Genomic DNA, 22,500 nt, shown 5'->3' with positions numbered 1-22,500 from the left:
TAACACCTCAACTAATAGGGGAGAGAGACAGAAAAAAGAGAGGGATGGGTGAGAGAAAGGAGGGGATAAGGGGTGAGAGAGAGAGAGAGAGAGAGAGAGAGAGAGAAGGAAGCAAGGAAGGAAAGGGAAGAAGGGGGGATGAGAGAGGGAATAGGAAGAAAGTTTAACATGAGAGAGGGAATAGTTAAAAGTTAAAACAATTAGAGAATGTAGAAGAATGACTGTATACTTTGATAATATTTTCTCTTCCTCTGTCATGGGATTCTGAACAAAATCAAATATGACAATAAAAATATTTTCAGATTTGGGTCTGCGAGACAAAATCTCATCAAACGGGGGTCTGTGGCTCTAATGTGGACTGAATCAGGGTCCTTGATATGAAAAAGGAGAATCACTGCCATACAGCAACCATAAAACCATGCCAAACAAAGCTGGTCAATTTTACTTTATTTTAGATTTAGAATTAAACGAAACATCGCAGTAAAGTATTATGCAAGAATGTGCAGGATTATATTTCTCTCTCGGGATCTTCCTTTTTTGGAAAGACTTTGAGGTGTGCAAAAAGTATTTTTTTCTTTAAGTTGAATTATCTACACTTCTCTTTTCATCTTCACTGATATTGAATAGTTTTACTCTTGTGTCAATATCAACATTAATTTAATCAAAGAATGAACTTTCCATGCGAAGAAGAAGTTCAAACCAATCTTAAAGCTACAAACAGAGCGTTTATTTACCAACCGACATTACAAATGTATTATTTCTCAGTTCGGTAAAATTGCTCAAAAAGACCAAATGTCCCGAAAAATCAGATAAAGGAGCCAGAAAATATCATCTGGAAAAAAGACCCAGACAGACAGATAGATCCTAGTCAACAGTAGAAGACTGTTGATGAATGAAAAATGTAAAAAATGGAGAGATAGATAAATAGAGAAAACAGAGGGAGAGAGAGAGAGAGAGATGTTTATGCTTTGGCAATATTGTTATTAACTTCCATGCTAATAAAGCACATTGAATTGAGACGGAGGGAGAGAAACATCAGAACAAAGAGAAGTGTTTTTTTTCACTCGTTCACCAGGTAAATTAACACCTTAAAACAATCGATCCGTCTTTTCATCCCTCTATCCGTCCTTTTCTCACCGACGCTCTAAAACACAAAAGTCAGGATTCAACCTGCTGTGAACACACTGAGGAAGAGGAGGAGGAGGAGGAGGGGGAGGAGAGGAGAGAGGAGAGGAGGAAGAGGAAGAGGAGGAGAGAAAACAGGCTGATTGATTCAGTTTGTTCAAAATGGTTTCCTCTGAAAACAACACATCGTCTCTCTTTCATTTTCTCTTCCTCTCTCGTTATCTTTCTTATTTGCTGTTTCTCTCCTTCTCATTCTCTCTCTCTCTACCATTCACTCTTTTTCATTTGCTGTCTTACCCTCTCCACCCTTTCGCTCATTTCGTTTCTTTCTTTGTTTCTGTTTCTTTTTCTTTGTTTCTTTGTTTGTTTCTTTCTTTCTTTCCCCTCTCACTTTCTCCCAATTCCCCTCTTTCTCTCTCTTGCTCTTTCACATTCTCTCTTTTTCATTCTCCATCTCTTTATTGCTTTCTCCCTCTCTCTCTCTCTTCATTCTCTTCCTTTTCTTTTCCTCTCTTTCTCTCTCTCTCTTTCTTTTTTGGAATTTTTAAACGCACAATATTGTATTCTTGACTTTCTCGTTTGTTTTTAATGATACAGCTTTAATAAGCAGGTGAAGGTTATTAGTTAAAGTAACCGGTGCTGTGTTGGTGAATAAGATGAGGATAAACGTTGGCGATCATTATCAGGCTGCGTTCACACTGAGCGACTCGGTCGATTCTGTCAGATCTGCAGCTACACAGTTTTAATCGGGCAGATCAGGTGTTTTTCACCACTTTGGTTTTTCCTTTCATAACGTTACGTTGTCATGACAAAGCTAGCAAGCGATAATTAAGTCGCATTAATTGAAAATCAGCAAAAAACTCAGAACGTTAATATCGACTCCGACGATGGATCAGCTGCTCTCCAAGCTTCGTTTCTTTCTGTCGTCTTTCAAAATAAAAGTTGGAGAGAACTGGGAAGCTTTGAACATCTGGAATCAACTTCTCCTCCATTTTGATCTGTCGTTCATGAAACTAAATCACATCAGTAGAAAAACAAGGAAACTTGTTGAGCGTGCGCTCGCCGCTCGTCTCCCGGTCGCTCCGCTCTGCAGGAGCTGAATGGACTTGTGGCGACTGCTGGACTTGTTGACTGTGTTGCTCACAGCGGGAACACCGCAATCACAAATAGAAATGCAAATCTATCATATTCATATTTTCAGAAAAGCATTAATGTTATTCTGTTTGTTGCTTGCGATGTCTGCTGAAAATGTCCTGTCATAAAGATTCATGTCAGCTTAATTCTCCACTTGTTCCCTGACGGTAACTTGTAAATTCAAATCCTCTTTCTCCCCTCCTTTCTCTTCCTTTCTCTCCCTCCGTCTCTCTCCCTCTCTCTTTCTCTCTCCACCAAACGAACCACCGACTCATAATTGCCCTCGTCTCCTCCGAACACAAAGCCAACTGCCCATTTGGCCGGTCAGGGGGTCCTATTATCGCCGCTCTTCATCCTCTAATGGGCTGGCTTTACCTGCCAGAGTTCAGCTAAAGTAGCGTTTCCACTCAGGAGGCAGAGAGTCTCTGCGACACCGACGGCTGAATACCTTTTGTACAAACACATACATATGCAAATAGGAGCGGGGACACATGCGGGGCTCGTTCAGGAGCAGCGCAGCGTTCAGCGCCGCTCAAAGTTCCTCTTGTTATGTTCGCTTGTTAAAGCCGAAACAAGAATGGGAGTCTGTGCGATAAAGTTTTACGGATATCCGATCCCTTTAATCAGTCAAAACAAACCAACAACGTGGATTCTACCGAGGACAGGATGTGTTCACCGGGAGGAAAAGATAGAGTAGGATAGAATAGGACTTTATTGATCTCTGAGGGGAAATTGACTTAACAGTGTTCGGCAAGTTACTTGGAAAATGTAATCAATTACTCTCACTTATTACTCAACAGGAGTAGTAACTAGTTCCATTCTTCGTTCCATTACTTTCTGTTTTGTTTTCCTCGTTTTTCCCTGACCAGCCTGGGAAAAATAAAGACCAAATAAATAAAATAACATGCAGCATCTGTCATTTGTCAGACACTTTTATCCAAAGTGTCTTCAAGTACCAACAGTGTATATATTAAAGCTTCACTACAGGCCTTATGCCCAACTTACTTCCGCATTCTGTTAAAACGGATTGACTAGTTTCCGGTTCAGCTTCACTTTACCGAAAGCTCGTTGTTGCAGCAGCTACGTGTGGATATGCCGTTGTTTTATTCATCGTGTCTTCGGTAGCTGCCAAATATGAGCATTTCTGATGTATATCGTATGCAGGTTGACCTCCGAGACTCCAAAACTGAATGAAGGGTTTAAGCTGTACCCTTCTTCATACGTCTGCGAGTATGAGGCTAGCTATCTGGCTGTTAAGAGAGTCTCACCCAGCAAGTTTCTGCCGTTTATTTTAGACCAGACCGGATCAGAGAAATCGGTATCAGGGCAGCACGGGTCTACGAGGAAAAACGAGAAGCCATACAGTTAGAGAGCAGGGATTGCTAGTCTGTTCAATTTCAGTTCCAATTGCAGTTCAGGAATCCGATATTAACCAGATAAATATAATATGATATTTATCAAGCCTCTCAGAATAGGAGTAGGCTGCCCTGATACCGATTTCACCAGTCAGCCTGTCTCTGTTTGATACTGGTGAAAATAAAACGACAACGTGAGTGTGTCGGCATATATAGCAATAATTAATCAGAAACTTGCTGGGTGAGACTCTCGTTAGGTAGTGAGCTACCTAGATAGCTAGCCGGCTAGCTATTAGACAGCTATCCTCGTAGTCGCAGATGTATGAAGAAGGGTACAGCTTAAACCCTTCATCCAGTTTTGGAGTCTTGGAGGTCAACCTGCATATACGATATACATCAGAAATGCTCATATCTGGCAGCTCCCGAAGACACCGTGAATAAAACAACAGCATATCCACACGTAGCTGCTGCAACAACGAGCTTTCGGTAAAAGCGAAGCTGAACCGGAAACTAGTAAATTTAACCTAACCGTTTCAAGAGTGAAACGTGAGACGCCGCGGCCCGGCGGCTACAGGTAGGGAAAACTCTCCGGTAATAAACGATGACGACCGCTCGACCGCTTTGAAAAAAACACTTTGTTAGTCTATTATTTCTTACAGAAATGATAATGAGCGAACCTTTGTGACGCCACAAAGTTACGGAAGTCCAAACGGCTTGTTTAGAGGCTCGCTTTTCTAATATGGATTGTGTGGATTTAGTTTTGATGCTTTCACCATGTTTAGATACACATCCAACTCCTTTATCATCACAGAGGAGAGGGAGTCCTGCTTTACACCATATGGGACCTTTAATAATATCAGTGGCCTCAGTGGGAATGGAACCTCCAACCCTGGCAGTGTTAGTGCCTTGCTCCACTTATTGAGCGACAACACTAAATTTGCTGCCTGTTGCTAATACAGTTGCCCAACTACATTGCCAAAGAATATCACAAGTTTGTTTGTTCTGTATTGATGAGGACTTTTCAGGATAACACACACACACACACACACACACACACACTAAATCCAAGTGGGGAATAGTCTCTCTCAGCGGCTTGCTGTGTCTTACTGTGTGATCAACAGGGGTTGGAAAATTACTCTGCAGAGCTTATTATACACACACACACACACACACACACACACACACACACACACACACACACGGGCTCTTGTTGTTTTCAGTTGTTCCTATTTGAAACAGTGATTGCTCCTCACCAAACACTCTTTCAGTCTGTATTGTGTCTAAATGATGTTTTGTCTGTGTGTGTGTAGGTGTGTGTCTGTGTGTGTGTGTGTGTGTGTGTGTGTGTGTGTCGGCTCTGTAGGTGAAGCTGCTAGCAGCTCAGAATTAGCAGCTGATCTGGACGCACCTGCAAAAACACCAGCTACATTCTCTATCTATTGTTCGTCAACAACAGCAGCCTCGTTAACACAGACAGCAGACGATAGCAACAACAACAACAACAACAGCATTATCAAGATCGACCACATCAATAATCACAACAATGACAACAATATTAACTACTTCAATTAAATTAATCGTTACAACAACATTAACAACATCAACCAATTAACAATTACAATAGCATTAACGACATCAATTCAATTTTTTCTCTATTTATACTAATAATAATAATAATGATACACTGTATTTATATAACGCTGTACTCAAAGACGCTTTACATAATAAACGATATACACAAAAAACACAAGAATGACAACATCAATGAATAAAACCTTTTAAATATTACTAAATTATGGCAAATAAAACAATTGAGAGAGGCTAGGGAGAAGGACAAGATTATTTATTTATATGCAAATATGATCAAAGATGTTTAATGAAGACATTGAAAAAATTTGATTTTGTTTGATGGTTAAATTTATTGCATTTTCAAAACTCGGCCCTGATTGGCTCCCTCACTAAAGAATGACTGAAATCCGTCCAATCAGTGTCCAGTTTGCAGCATTTGAACTGGAAAGCCTCCACTCAGCAGGTCTGGCTCATTTGAACTAGAGAAGCCGCTGCTGTCGGCCAATCAGGAGCCAGTATTGTGACGACTTAGTCTTCACATTCATTCAGTTTAACTCAGTCAATTAAGCTTTTAACTAAACTACATTTATCTGCAAAACACCATGAAGAACATTCTTCTTATCCTGAAGCAGAGTATATTTAAAAACAAAATGATGAAAAATTGATAATATGGAACCTTTAACCACTGGTATATAATTGTATGGACAAAATATGAGTCTTTAGTCTAGCTGGATTTTGTAATTTTGCCAGCAGAGCAGCACATATGATCTAGTAACAATTCCCATGGAACTGAAAACATTATCTAGTAATTTTAACATTAACATTGACAAAAACATTGTGATTATTAATATATTTAACAGCAACAGTGACAACCGCAACTACAAAAACAATTTTCAAACTTGCCTCTGGCGGTGTAATGTAGAATACATGACATCCCTTTTCATTGATCATTGCATTTCTGAAGGTAAATGATTAATCTCCGTACATGTATTGATTGATGTGCTGCTTTGCATGATGCAATATTGATACTGTACACACCAAGGAATCCTCACACTATGCTCTCTCTTTCTCTCTCTATTCTCCTTTTCCTCTCCCTTCACCTCCCACTTCCTTTCCTTCCTTTCTTCCTCCTCCCTCCTTTCCTCTCTACCTTCCTCTTTCCTTCCCTCTTCTGCCTTCTCCTCCCTCCTTCCCTCTCTTTCTCAGAAAATCCTCTCTGAGCATTCAGGAACCCGTTCTTCCCATCCTCACCAGCAGCACCGGTCCTCTTTCTCCAGCGTTAACTCTCTGCCGGTCGGAGGCGGCGGCGTTGCCGTGGAGAACCCTCGCTCGGCCCTCTCTCCGCTGACCAACTCCCTGCTGGAGCAGCTGGAGGCTCGTATAAAGGAGCTGAAGGCCTGGCTGCGAGACACCGAGCTCCTCATCTTCAACTCCTGCCTCAGACGGGACCAGGAGGCCGCAACACAGCTGCAGAGCTTCAAGGTAGGAGAGCAGTGTTTCTGTTAGCCTCTCACAGCGTTCGCCATGTCGACTTGTATGTGTTTGGCCGCCTCTACATCGAAGTAGGAGCACACGGCAGAGTGTTCGGAGAACTTCTAGTCCTTCAAGATAGTCCTCCGATAAAACTTCAAATTAGTTCTCCAACAGAACTTGAAGTTGGCAGACTGTCCGCCAATGGAAGTTCAAGATAATCCTCTAATAGAACTTCACATTTGTTCTATCCTCAGATTGAACTTCAAGTTAGTCCTTCAAATTAGTCCAAGATAGTCCTTCAGTAGAACTTCAAATTTGTTCTATCCTCAGATTGAACTTCAAGTTAGTCCTTCAATAAAACTTCAAATTAGTCCAAGATAGTCTTCCAATAGAACTTCAACAGAACTACAAGTTAGTCTGCCAGTAGAACTTCAAATTCATCCTTCAATAGAACTTCAAGTTAGTCCACCAATAGAACTTCAAATTCATCCTCCAGTCGAACTTTAAGTTAGTCCTCCAACAGAACTTGAAGATAGTCTTCAATAGAACTTCAAATCAGTCCTCCAATAGAACTTTAAATTTGTTCTATCCTCAGATTGAATTTCAAGTTAGTCCTTCAATAAAACTTCAAATTAGTCCAAGATAGTCTTCCAATAGAACTTCAGTAGAACTTCAAATTAGTCCACCAATAGAACTTCAAATTCATCCTCCAATAGAACTTCAAGTTAATCCTCCAATAGAACTTCAAGTTAATCCGCCAATAGAACTTCAAGTTAATCCTCCAATAGAACTTCAAGTTAATCCTCCAATAGACTTTCAAGATAGTCCTAAAATAGAACTTCAAGGTGTGGCATATGACTTTTCTTTTTTTTTCTTTTTTTATTAATAGTACATGGGATTCCATAATAGAATATCAAGTTAGTCCTATAATAAAACTTCAAGTAGTGCGATATGAAATCCCATTCTAGGACGTCCAGTTCTACAGCAGAGCAGCGAGGTAGTCCCATGATCCAGTGGAAAAAAACAAACAAGTCGAACAGAAAGAGATGATTTATTCCTGGTTGTCCAAGGTTACGATACACACAGGTGGAGCTAGAGGGAAAGTTTTCAGGTCAGAGATAAACTCTAGAGGATCGTGTGAAGGAGCTGAAGGTCTGACTCCTCCTCAGACCGGACCAGGAGGCCTCAGCACCTCCAGAGGCTCAGGGCAGGAGAGCAGGAGCCGACTGGAGAGTGGAAGAACCACGTTTATATTTACCTCAGGGTCGGGGTCAATTCACGAATGAACTCGTCAATTCCAGTTCAACTGAGGAATTGGAATTGAAACTTGGAAAAAAAACCTAGAATTGGAATTTCAGCAAGTTGAATTTAATCCAATGAAATAAAACTTCTAGTTAGCCAATAGAACTTCAAGATTGTCCTACAATAGAACTGCAGTCTTCCAATAGAACTTCAAATTGGAAATTCTGTGAAATTCCACGTTTTTTGTTTTTTGTTTTTTGTTTTCTTACCACATATCTGAGATTACACATAGTGTTATATATTATCAATACTGAATATCATAAAATGTTAAAGGAACCTTTCAGGTGGTATTTGATGCAGAACATGTAATGGTAATCCATACATTATGATTGAATGTATTTGATTTTTAATTAAAAAATTAAACAGATTAAAGGTAGATCTACTGTTGTTTAGTGTTGAAACACCAGTGTGAATTGACTGAATTAGATCTGCAGTTGAGAGTAGGACCATGAAGCCGGGGGATGTTAGCTGTACATGCACTTTATGCAAAAGTGTATAGTTACAAACTACAATTGCAAGGAGGTCTTTTATTTTGAAGCTGAATGACAGGTAGGCCTAGAAATAACAGTTTGATTACAAATTAGAGTAAGTTTGTGCTATATGGACACTTTGATATAGTTTGAATTACAGTTTCAATTACTTTAATTTTGAAATTTGTACTCAATACATTTTAATTCCAAAATAAGATAACTATCATTTGAAAAAAAAAAAACTGACAAAATTATTAACAGCACAAAATGGAAACTAATTATAGTACTTTTAGTAAGAATCCTTATAGTAAGGATTTAAGTCTTGATTGACATTAGGATTCAATCCATATTCATGAGTGTGGATCTGCTGTGAAGCTCTGGTTCAGCTGTTATGAATACCTTATTAACCAGAATTCATGTACAGCATCACTTCACTTTTACTCTCTAACTTTTCCTACTGCCAAATATGTGACACAGCTTGGCCAATCAGCACTGAGCATTTAACAAACATCTCAACTCTGACTGTCTGTCTGTTGCTAAGTATAGTCGTACATCGTCTTAATGAGCCCAGATGAAAGCAGCGTGTTTTGAAGGGAATGGATGTATAGAGGAAACAGCAGTTAGCCTTAAAAGCCCCGGGACGCTAACAGGATATTAATCAGCCTGCATCACACAGCGAACAGCTAGCCGCGCTGATTAGCCTAGCCTGCCGTGTGACTGACAACCACACACACACACACACACACACACACAGCCATACAAGTGCACACGCTTAAATACAAATGAATACACACACACATATGCATTTATTCATGTATGCACGTATATGTGCGCACACACTTAAATGCACACACACACACAATTATGTATACGCTCATACATATGCGCATGCACACACACAGTCACACAAACATATGCAAATGAGTCACATGCCAAAAATGCATGCACACACACACACACACGCACGCACAAACATAAATGTATGCATAAACACTGACACTTACACGGGCATACATACATTTGCACACACACACACACACACACACACACACACTTTCAGAACCATATGCAGATTAATTAGACACACACGAAGTTGCAAACATCCATGAACACACACACACACACACACACACACACACACACACACACTTATGTCGATATATACGCACAAACATACGCACATGCGCATAGAAAAACACACAGACACACCCAGTATGCATTACACTCACACGTTTAAATGCACACATACTACACACACACACTCACGAACATACATGCATACACACACACCGACACACACACACACACACCCTGCCTAAATGATGAAACTGTATAGAAACAAGACTTTATCTAAAGAAAGCGAGTGGAGCCAGTCGTACTTTTGATCCTTGTCACAGCTCTCAGTGGGAAGCCATTGATTTCTGGCAGAAAGAGGCCCAGAGCGTCGGCAGAAATGAAGATTGGAAATATTGATAGCCGTCATTTGTATGGAGAGAGGCGGGCCGTCGGGCTAAATGGAGAAAAGGGGCTCCATTTTAAGAGAAGTCGGCTCCATTTTGACGATCATTTATCTGTTTTTTTGGCGTTTGAGTCGTAAATGGGTTCGATTTCGCCACCGCGACTTATTACTGTACGGCTGTATGAGAAAGCAGCGGGGGTCGGCACAGGTCGCCGGGGCACACACACACACTCTCACACTCTCTCACACACTCACATATTCACATTAAGACACACACACATGCACACAAATACGTAAATACACACAAATACACATACACGCTTGCTTTAATACACACACACAGGCAGGAATTCACTCATTCGCACATATACACAGATATTTTCACATTAAGACAAACACACACATGAACAAACAAACATACACACACACACACACATATATATACTCATTCTTATATACTCACTCTTATTATCAGGGTGCTGTGACCTTTGACCTCTGACCTTCGCACTATTGATTGCTTTTAAAGTTGCTGATCTAGGAACTGAAGCCTATTCTACTGTTGCAAGTCTCTCTGGATCAGAGCAGCAGCTAAATGCCTAAAATGTAAATTATGTTTTTTAAAATTATGTATTTTCCGTTAACAGCAGAGACAGAAAAAATCTATAAAAGTTAGTCAGGTTAACATCATAAAAGGTCGTTTATATGACGTTTATATGAACACAATGTGATCAATTGTAAACACGATAAATGTAAACAAATGATCAATTGAATCAAGTTCTTCCATCCTGCGGAAAACTGATCCGTGTATCATTTCTAAACATCAATTTGTTGTCAAATTAATTCTGATATCTTGGTCTACTGACTGTAAACCAATGAGATCATGTTGGAGCTGATTGGTCTCCTCTCTCTCACTCCAGTAGTATTGTTAGTTTTAGTGTGTCTCCACATTAAGACTACATTTCCCATCAGCCCCGTTGCTTCCTCCCCCTCCCTGAAGAGGATCAACATGTTGGAAGTGATTTCTCCATCTTCCTTTCCCTCCTTCCACCATCTGCTGCCAGAAACTCTTTCAGCTTTAGCTCCGTTTGCTCTGGAAGAACAGAAGAAGAACCTCTTCCTGTTTTGTGCCGTAAAGCGATCCAGCAGATTTCCCTCCAGATCCACCAGGTGGAGAAACTATGGAGGATGCAGAGTAGAGGCTGAGAGAGTCTTCTCAGCAATGGTCTTGTTTGTTTACAGTAATCATACTAATATCTCAAAATGAATGTGGTGATGATTTATTGATGTTAAAATGATACAAGAACCATCTTTAATAGTAAAACTATAGAGGTTAGGTTTGCCTGAATATCTAGCCAGTCTCTCTTTCTCAGTCTTTCCCTCTCTGTATTTCTTTCACTCTCTTTCTTCTCTCTCTCTCTCTCTCTCTTCCTCTTCTTACACCCCCCCCCCTCTCCTCCCTGTAACCTCGGTCTTAATTGAATTAGCGCTGGTTGAAGATACGGCGGCGCCCAGACGTTCCTCCAGCAGGCCCCGGGCCTCCAATGACTCTCTATTGTAGTGGAGACGCTCTGGGGGCCGAACACACTGAGAATTAATGGACTGGGCCTCACACACACACACACACACACACACACACACACACATACACTCTCACACACTCAGTGAGACACACATACGCACATCAGTGTACACAGGTGCGCAGACACCGAAAATTAACACACACACACACACACACACACACATGCAACAAGACACATGCAACAAGACCCTTTAAAACCACCCCCCATACACACATACATACACACACGCACACACACACACACACACATACACATATCCCACACACACGCATACACACTCTTTCTAGAAGGTTAAATGTTGCCTATCAGTGAGGAGCCATTCCTCCAGATAACAGGAGACATTTTAGCCCAAAGCCCCCCCCCCCCCCCCCTCCCCCTTCCTCCCCCCCCCCCCCCCTCTATCATAATGAGATAAAGTGTAGAATATAGCAGAAGAATACAGTGTGATATTAACACTGAGGGACTTGGTTTCTTCAGCCTGTGTACTCCTCTGATAACACTTCCTTGGCTGATTCCCGCTGTAATTGATTTTCTTGACTGGAGAAAAAACGAAGGGTTTCATTACACTGCAGAAAAAATACAATCTTAACGAGTCGTTTAGTCCAGCATGGAGTTTTAAAATGTTTGTTTTCCTCGAAACAAGAGGAAAAATCTGAACAAGAGGGTATTTGATAAGTCAACTTGTTTCCAGTGCAGCTTTTCTGTTAAAACAACCGGAAATGTGTTGAAATGAAGCAGAATCAAAATCACGTCAACAACATTTTACAACAAATTGATTTGCATTAAATAGAAAGTGAAATGATCTCACCCCACTGGCAGATTTCTTAACGTTTCAGGAAAAGTTTAAGAGTTTTGAAGAGTAAATATTAGACTAAATGAGTGAAACATTGATGAACCCAGCTTCACGACTGAAACATGTTTTTCAGTGTGATGGAAAGTGCAGGAAAGAGCAAAGTATTGATTCTTGCTGCACATCAAGTCTCTAGAAAAAGTTCCTTTATTTTACATGAGACGAAAAGTTTGGAGCGAACAAAACTTTTTATCTCATGTAAAATAAAGGATTTTTTCTAGAGACTTGGTGTGCAGCAAGAGTCAATACTTTGCAATCAGACTAAATGACTTCAGTTGGAGATTTCTTAGTTTCTTTCATTTTTGAAGAATATTGGTGCCTGAAATTAGTATTTAATCCTCAAAAACTTTGATGATTCCTGACCCACAGAAACGCTTCATGTGTTTTACTTTGATGCCAACAATCATTTTGTAAGAGAAGGCATCATTATAATATTATAAGACCCAACAAAACACTTCTGTTTTTGAAAATAGACTCACCTGTGGTCACCTGTTCACGGATGAAATGCAGGAAACTTTTTATTTTTTTTCAAAATGGATTTATACTGTTTTAGAATGAACTCTTCATTTGTCCCTAAGCTGCTCTGAAAATCACTTGTTAGCATTGTTAGCATTCCTCATTGAAACCAAAGGGTACTGCTAGCTGTGAGCTAACGCCTGAGTAAAGCAATGGAAATACAAAATCAAAGAATAATTTCCTTTAAACCTTTGTCACCTGGCTTATGTTATTCCAGCAAGTAATCATGATTATTATTTTTCATTATTTTATTTTATTTTTTCATTTAGATTTTTACTATTTTTAAAATTTGTATTATTGTTTTTTTTTAATTTATTTTTTATTTTTTATTTTCTATAACTGTAGCACATTGCCGAGTGTTTGGTTATGAAAAGCAACAGAATAAAAATCGGGTAAAAATGAAAATGAAAAATGAAAAGTGGTTATCAGTGATTATGAGTGACAGGCCGTCTTTTTATAGGACTGACAACGAAAGTGAAAGAAAGAAAGAAAGAAAGAAAGAAAGAAAGAAAGACAGAAAGAAAGAAGAGGAAAGACAAGATAGAATAGAAAATGTCTTATTTCTGGGTGATGGTCGGGGGTTTAAAGGGGTTTATACTATAAAAGGGGGCGAAACACAGGTGATAACATTACAACCTTGTCTTTCTTTCTTTCTTTCTTTCTTTCTTTCTTTCTTTCTTTCTTTCTTTCTTTCTTTCTCTCTCTCCTCCCTCCCATCTTCCCTCTCTGGTGGAGGGAAATGGATTACTGTCCTGTTCAAAGTCTCTTTATTCCTTCAGTCGGACGGACACACACTGTTAGGAGGTGACCTCTGCTGACACACACCTACACACACACACACACACACACACCTACACACACACACACACACACACACCTACACACACACCTACACACACACATACACACACACACACCTACACACACACACCTACACACACACACACACACACACACAGAAGCAGATGCCAGCATAGATTGGTAGATATCAGTGTGAGCGGTTAGTTGCTTCTTCTGATGTGCAGCTCGACCAACTGCCCTCCTGTCTCTCTACCTGTCTCTCTACCTGTCTGTCTCTACCTGTCTCTCTACCTGTCTCTCTCTCTCTATCTCTCTCTCTCTCTCTCTGTCTCTCTATCCATCTGCCTCTCTCTCTCTTTCTGTGTCTGTCTCTTTCTGGTTGTTTCTGTCTGTCTCATTGTTCCTCTTTGGCTTTTCCTTTCTTTCAGTTTATCTCATTCCACCTGTCTGCCTGCCTGTCTTTCTCTCTCTCTCTCTCTCTCTCTCTCTCTCTCCCTCCCTCCCTCCTTCCCACCTTCTCTGTTCAGCTGCTCCCTCTCTCCCCTGCTGTTGATAGTAGATGGACCCTCCCTCCCCTACTGTTCCTAACACATCACCCCATCATTCGTAACTCATGACCTCGCTAACCCCCCTGCCATTTTAAAGATATGACCCCCCCCCAACTGTTCGTAGCATATATCACCACCCCTCCCCCTGCCGTTTGTGACTCATAAGCCCGCCCTCCCCCATCGTTTGTAGCATATCAACCCCCCCCCCTTCTGCCATTCGTGACTCATGACCCCGCCCTCCCCCGGACAGCTTCCCCTTCCCCCCTACATTTGTACGATACAACCGTCCCCCGCCCCCCCCTTGTTCGCAGTATATCAACCCACTCTTACCCACAGCTTTCGTACCGTATGACCCCCCCCCCCCCCCGCAACCCACCTGTCATTCATAACTCATGACCCCGCCCTTCCCCTTGTATTTCTAGCTTATGACCCCGCCCTTTCTTTGGTGTTCGTAATGTCACAGATACTGCACGTTACTCCATCATCTCAGACGCATCTCAGACTGTCTAAACGTACAATATTAATGAATAATAAAGATTGTATTTATATTGTAATATTTATAATACTTATTAGAGAATAATTCATGAAGAATATTCACCACTGATGTCACATTTCACCAGCTACACGTGTGTGAAACGGGACCAACAGCTAAACAAAGTTGTTTTTTACTCATTTAAAGACACATCTTTATATCTGTAGCTTATCAAGACTTTAAACATGACGCTGTTTTGCTTAAATCAAAAAAGCCTCTCGCAGAAAAAAAAACCCCAATATTGATCTGAATGTGAGACTCTCCCATTGACTCCCAGTCAAAACAGAAGCAGTCCAGTCTGTCCGGTATTTGTTAATGAAGACGGAACTGGTCGGAAGTGAGACCTGTCTTCGATTGTATACTGTCCGGTAATGTATCAACCCCCCCCCCCCATCCCACCCCCCCTCCCACCCCCCTCCAGCTGTCGTACCGTATGACCCCCTCCCCCCTATTTGTAGCGTTTGACCCCGCCCTCCCCCGGTGTCTCCCAGGCAGTTAATAGAAGGCGACAGCGCTGCTCCGATATCAATACTTTACTCCATGATGAGGATTGAAGATCCACCGACTCCCTGTGTGTGTGTGTGTGTGTGTGTGTGTCTGTGTGTGTGTGTGTGTGTGTGTGTGTAGTTAAGGATGGTTTTAGGTGTTTGTGGGTGTTTGTGATTTTTGGTTTTGTCTGTCTGTGTGTGTGTTTGTCTATAGCAGTGTGCCTGTGTGTGTTTCTTAGTTGTATCTCTGTGTGTATATCTTGGTGTGTGTGTGTGTGTGTGTGTGTGTGTGTGTGTGTGCGCTCGTGTTTTGAAGAGGTGTTTTCTCGTTAAGAGTTGCTCGTTAGGGGCTTGACGGCGAGCAAACAGGTGAGACGTTGCCACGGTAACGACATCACCAAACAGATCTGTCTTTCATCTTCATCTGTTCAGGAGAAGAAGAAAACACCCTGTGCTTTCATCTGCTAAAGGAGTGGAGAGAGGGAGGGAGAGAGAGAGAGAGAGAGACAGAGAGGGAGAGAGAGGGAGAATCAAACAGAAGAATAGAGACAGACAGAGAGAGAGAAACATGGAGAGAGACAAAAAGAAAACAAGGAGAGAGAAAGAAAGGGAAAAAGGAGAGACGAGCAAGGGGGAGAGAGCGATAGAGAGGTGTAAAGAGAGAAAGAGAGAGAGAGGGAAATAAAACAGAAGGATAGAGAGAGAAACATGGAGAGACTAGCAAGGAGAGAGACAAAAGAAAACAAGGAGAGAGAAAGAAAGGGAGAAAGGAGAGACAAGCAGGGGGGAGAGAGATAGAGAGGTATAAAGAGAGAGAGAGAGAGAGAGAGATTGAGAGACTAGCAAGGAGAGCAAGACAAGAGAAATCAGCAAGGACAGAGGGATGAGAGAGAAAGAGAGCGATGGAGAGAGGAGCAAGGGGGAGAGAGAGATAGAGAGAGGTGTAAGGAGAGAGAGAATGAGAGAGAGACTTTTGTCATTCTTTAATTAAACATCTTGCATAAAAACACAGAACAAAGAAAAGAAACACCCTAGATCTGCACGAAATACATGATATAGAAAAGAGAAGAGAGAGAAGGATGGAGAGACTAGCAAGGAGAGAAAGGTAGAGAAAGAGATGTAAAGAGAAAGAAAGAAAGGAATCCAGAGAGACAGCAGCAGATTGCATTTTATTGATAGCAGTTTTTACCTCTGTGTGTTTGCAGTAAAGCGTTTCTCTCCTGCAGACCGTTCAAACCGCTTCATTTGTTTCCTGCTGAATATTTTAAGTCGAGCTTTCATCCCTAAAACGACTTCAGCTAATAACTCACAGCGATCAATAACACCTGATGATGTCAGCCTAATCCATCGTGAGCTTTGCGTGTGAACCGGCAGCCGTTTTGTCACAGTGTCAGATTTCTCATGGTGGATGTCTGCACACTTCCTTTATCAACGTAAATTGATATTTTTAATGAGTTTTGCTTTAATATCGGCAGCCATTTTTAAGAGAAACTGTCATTTTGTTTAAATGCTGAATGCTAAAATCCCCCTCCATAGATCTATTCATTTATTTCTAAATTCCTAAAATGTAAATATCTCACTTTGGAACCAAGCTCTCTTCCTTTTGTCAAAGTGTTAAATTGATATTTTTAATGAGTTTTGCTTTAATCTCAGCAGCCATTTTTAAGATAAATTGTATTATTTATTTGTTTTGTCCCGTCTACATCTCTCCTTAGATTTTCATCTATTTCTTCTATTTCTAAGCACTTCTCTCTGTCACTGTGACATCTGACCTTTGACCTCCTTACTGTTGGTTTTTTGCAATATTGGTCATCTAGTCACTCTGGATAAGAGCGCCAGCTAAATTCATAAAATGTAAAATGTAAATATCTCACTTTGGAACCAAGCTCTTCCTTTATCAACTTACTAAATGGATATTTTAATGAGTTCTGCTTTAATCTTGGCAGCCATTTTTAAGAGAAATGTTTTGTCATTGTGTTTAAATGCTAAAATCCCGTCTACATCTCTCCTTAGGTCTTCATTTATTTCTTTTTTAAGCATTTCTCTTTAATATAATCATTCCAGGTTCACAGCAGTGTAACTACAGCACTGTGACCTCTGACCTTTGACCTCCTTACTGCTGTTTTTTTTTGTAATATTGTTAATCTAGGAGCTGAAGCTGCTGTTTCACTCATCATAAGTCACTCTGGATAAGAGCAGCAGCTAAATTCCTAAAATGTAAAATGCAAATATCTCACTTTGCCAAGCAATCATCGTACTAAATTGATATTTTCAATGAGTTTTTCTTTAATCTCGGCAGCCATTTTTAAAAGTAATCTTGTGATGTTGTTGTTTTGTCGTTTTGCTTCAATGCTAGATGCTAAAATCCCTCCTCCATCTCTCCTTAGGTCTTCATTGATTACTGTTGTTTTTTGCAGTCTTAGTAACGAGGAGCTGCAGCTGCTGTTGCTCTCATCATAAGTCACTCTGGATAAGAGCAGCAGCTAAATTCCTGACATGTAAAATGTAAATATCTCACTTTGGCACCAAGCTCTTCCTTTTGTCAAAGTATTAAATTGATATTTTAATGCATCCAGGTTGCCAGGTTTGCCATAACTGTCACAAACATGGCGGTAAAGTGAATGAGGGGAAGACATATTTTACTTTATTGTCTACTTCCATTTCCAATGAATTGCGCTAAAAGCTCTTAACAAATCCCTCCGACTTTCAGACTCCATTTGTACGCGGCGTTAAAACCCCCCGAGCAGAGGAGAGATGCATTCTGGGTCAGTGAAGGCAGAGTCTCACTCCACACTGAGATATCACCCACTTCCAAAACTCACAAAATGATGAACAGCACACTCAGGCACTTTATAAAGGAATAAAGGTAAACTCAAGTCCTTGGTTTACAAAATGAAAACACTCATACAGACCGGATCCTCTGGATTTTAGACACATTGGATGAATATTAGTATTATTCCTGTTTGATGTACTGCAATTTAAATGCTTTAGCAACACATACATACTGTATGTCATGCTAATAAAGCTCATTGAATTGAATTGAACTGAAATGAATGATGAGCTTCAGGCAGTGAAAACATCCCAAGACACACAGACTGGATATTTAAGGAAAGAGATATACTGTACAGGCAAAAGGCAAAGACAAACTTTATTTATATACATTTCATACACAAGGCAAATCCAATGTGCTTCACATAAAACACAAAAAATACACAATTTGTCAGGTAAAATTACACTATCACTTCATAAAATTACATTAGAAAGAAAGAAAGAAAGAAAGAAAGAAAGAAAGAAAGAAAGACATAAAATAGATAAGTAAGGATAATAATAAAACCTAAATAAATTAAATAAGTAAATAAATAAATAGATAAATAAATAAATAAATAACACCTGTTACATCTTCATACAGATGATTTAGCAAAAGGCCATAAGGAAATATATGAGGAAATCTCATGACTCATTTTCCCAAGACTCTGATGAAGACTTAAGCAGATTTTTTTATTTTTTATAAAAAAACAACAAAATGAATGTGCTTTTTATATTATTAGCAAGGCAAGTTTATTTCTACAGCACATTTCATACACAAAGTGCTTTACACAAGATATAAGACATTAGATAAGAAACAGAGGATGAGATAAATAAAACAAACAAATAAAAAGAGATAATAAAGTGCAATTAAAAAAAGCGGGAAGGGATAGATAGAGAAAATGAAACTGGAGAGAAGAAATTAAAGAGGACGAGAGAGGGGGCAAACGAAGGAAGGAGAGAAAGAGAGAGCAAAGGAATGAAAACAGAAGAGGAGGGAGAAAGAAAATTAAACTGGAGAGAAGAAATCAAAGAGGAGGAGAGAGGGGCAAACGAAGGAAGAAGGAAAAGAGATAGAGAGAGCGAACAAGTGAAGGAATGAAAGCAGAGAAAGGAATGAAGGAAGGAAGGAAGAGAGATGGAGAGAGTATGCGGAGGAGAAAGTTTGCTGGCTGCAGGCGGTCTGAGCGGCGGCGGGGGGAATGTGTGTGTGGGAACAAATTGTCGACAGGAATTCATTAGGCTCGTTGTGCGATAACGAGTGCTTGTGGTTTTAATTGACTTAATCAACAAATAGAATTAATCAGAGATTTCTAATTAATGGTAATTGATTGAAATATCCACTGGGTCACCGTGCAGGCAGACGAGATTTCTCCTCTCTCTCTCTCTCTCTCTCTCTGTCTGTCTGACTGTTTCTCTCTCTTTCTTAGTCTGTCTCTCCTCCCTTTATATCTCTTCCTGTCTCTCTCTCTCTCTCTCTCTCTACTCGTCTCTCTCTATTTTCTCAGCCTTTCTCCTTGTCTCTCTCTCTCTTTCTCTTTCTGTCTTTCTCTTCATCAGTTTTTCTACATTTCCCCCATCACAGCATGTCTCTCTCTCTTTTTCGCAGTCTCACTCTCTATCTCTCACTCTCTCTCTCGGTCTCTCTCACTCTTTATCAGTCTTTCTCTCTCTCTCCCATCCCTCCCTGTCGCTCTCTCTTTTTCTCCGTCTTTCTCTCGTCTTTTCTCTCTCTCACTATCTCAGTATATCTGTCTCCTCCCTTTTTATCCCCGTCTCTCTCTCTGTCTTTCTGTCTGACTGTCTCTCTCTCTTTCTTAGTCTGTCTCTCCTCCCTTTATATCTCTTCCTGTCTCTCTCACTCTCTCTCTCTCTCTCTCTACTTGTCTCTCTCTATTTTCTCAGCCTTTCTCCCTGTCTCTCTCTTTTTCTGTCTTTCCGTGTTCCTCCCTGTCTCTCTCTTTATCAGTTTTTCTACATTTCCCCCATCACAGCATGTCTCTCTCTCTTTTTCGCAGTTTCACTCTCTCTCTCTCTCTCTCTGGGTCACTCTCACTCTTTATCTTTTTAGTCTTTCTCTCTCTCCCATCCCTCCCTGTCGCTCTCTCCTTTTCTCCGTCTTTCTCTCGTCTTTTCTCTCTCTCACTATCTCAGTATATCTGTCTCCTCCCTTTTTTATCCCTGTCTCTCTCTCTGTCTTTCTCTCTCTCTCTCTCTTCCTCGGTCTCTCTTCCTGTCTCACTCTCTGCCAATTCAATTAAATTACAATTTGATTAAATTAAAAATTGTCTTTATTGGCATGAAATACTGTTGTACATATTGTCAAAGCAAACTCATACAATGCAGAAAACAAAATATAGAATAAATATAAATGCATTTCAATTCAATTCAAATATGCTTTATTTGCATATATAGTGATATAATGTGTCATACATTGTGTCAATATGTACATCTGATATATGAATAAAATGCAAAAATGATACAAAGAAACAGAAAAAAAAAGAAACTTAAGGTGCAATATTCTAAATTAACAACAAAATAGTAAAATATATCTCATATATATATATGTCATTTACAGAGTCATATATATTTACAGTCTATATAATGTTAATCACAGTGACATCACAAGTCACAAGTCTGTCAGTTCAATTCAATGAAGCAACAATCAACAGCACATCAACAATGAAATAATAGAAAACATAATAAAAAGGAATATTGAAAATAAAAAAGAATATGTAAACAAAAGACTTTTCTCTCATCCACAAACCAGACGAACAGCAGCAGCAACCACAGTAACATCCTTCACTCCTCTCTCTTTTCTCCCTCTCCTTCTCTGTCTACCTCTCTCTCTCTCTCTCCACCCCCTCCCTCTCTCTCTCTAGGTCTCTCTCCCTCTCTCTCTCTCTCTCTCCATCCCTCCCTCCCTCCATCCCTCTCTTCACGGCAGGTCTCAGTAATTAGATTGTGGAGATGAGGAGGTGGAGGAGAGTTAAGAGGATTTTGTTTTTAGGAGAGGGAGATTTAAGAATGAGAGGGAGAGGGATGGAGTGGGAGAGAGAGAGAGAGAGAGAGAGAGAGAGAGAGAGAGAGAGAGAGAGATCAAGCTTGAGTGGGAGAAGCAGAGAGAGAGAGAGAGAGAGAGAGAGAGGAAGAGTGAAGGAGGAATTAGGGAAAGAGGAGAGCAGACCTCTCTTCTTTTTGTTTATCCTGAGCCGGTCAACCTTCTTGAAAGAGAGGATGCTGAATGACAGATAGAGGGAAAGATGTTAGGGAGAGAGAGAGAGAGAGAGAGATAGAGAGAATAAACGAAGAGATAAAGACATCACTCGTTCATTTTGTGTTCCTCCTGTCAGTCGACCTTGAATATGACCATGTAGCGAGAGAGAGAGAGAGAGAGAGAGAGAGAGAGCGCGCGCAAAAGAGAGAGAATGATATTGCATAAAGAAGAACGAGGGTTCTCTAGGGGTTCCTTGGTTTCAGTATTGGTTCTTTATAGAACCGTAATAATGACTCTGAATCAATCTGAATCTGAATAAAGAACCTGTTGTGGTTCTTAAAAAGTTCCTTTAATACTGTCTGTTTGGAGCACTTCATACTTTCTAAAGGTTCTATGTGGAACCATTTGAGCATTGTCCTGTAGATAACCTGTCTAAAAGGGTTCTTTACAGCACCATAAAGGTCCTCTGTGGAACCATTTGAGCTTGGTCCTATAGAGAACCGTTCCAAAATGGTTGTAATTGCGGCATAAAGATTCAAACCATTTGAGCATTGTGCTATAAAGAACCTTTCTAAAAGGGTTCTTTACACCAAAAAGGGTTCTGTTACGGTATAAGCCTAAAGAACAATTTTCTGTGTCTCCAGTCGTTCCCAAACCAGGGTCCTGAGGAGGTTCCAGAGTTTAATTACCTCCGCCAACAAGGTTATTTTTTCGGTGCCGTTTGTTTGTTTGTTTGTTTGTCTGTTAGCAGGATTACGGAAAAACTACTGGCCCGATTTTCATGAAACTTGGTGGAAGGGTGTAGCGTGGGCCGAGGGAGAACCCATTCAATTTTGGAGCGGATCCGGATCCGACTCACCAACAAGCAATAACAGCACGAACCTTGGCGGAGGTCGCCGAGTGCCCTTCTAGTTTCATCATTATTTCATTTGAAGAAAGGGCAGAGAGAGAATGCTAGGTGGCTTTCACACCAGCATGGTTTGGTCCGGACTTTAGACTTAACATGAAGACTCGAATGTGGACCAGAAACTTCCCAAAGGTTCGCCAAACATCGGCGGTCTCGGTCCTCTTCCATTCAGACCGTGGCGCGGATCATTTTGGTGTGAAAACAACTTCGATAAAGGGTTGTTTGGTTGTTTTTTAGCCAAATTACAGCAAAAGGAAAGAGCTTCCGACTCTTGCTGCTCCATGTCGTAGCAACTGGGGTCAGTAATGATATTCTTTTCTCTGTTTTCGGTCGGTAAGGACACGCTATTTTTCTTCAGTGGATTTTTTT

General features: G+C 40.5%; 1 protein-coding gene across 1 annotated transcript in view; it reads left to right on the top strand.

Moving 5' to 3' along the window:
• Positions 1 to 22,500, top strand: part of akap6 (A kinase (PRKA) anchor protein 6) — a 172,839-nt gene that overhangs the window by 125,303 nt on the left and 25,036 nt on the right. Inside the window, exon 17 of the mRNA XM_078289617.1 lies at positions 6,390 to 6,665. Coding sequence (XP_078145743.1) covers positions 6,390 to 6,665 — 276 coding nt within the window. The remainder of the gene's footprint in view (positions 1 to 6,389; positions 6,666 to 22,500) is intronic.

The sequence above is a fragment of the Centroberyx gerrardi genome, chromosome 17, assembly GCF_048128805.1.
Source record: "Centroberyx gerrardi isolate f3 chromosome 17, fCenGer3.hap1.cur.20231027, whole genome shotgun sequence".
NCBI classification, from domain to species: domain Eukaryota; kingdom Metazoa; phylum Chordata; class Actinopteri; order Beryciformes; family Berycidae; genus Centroberyx; species Centroberyx gerrardi.
This window is presented reverse-complemented; position numbering and strand designations above follow the sequence as displayed.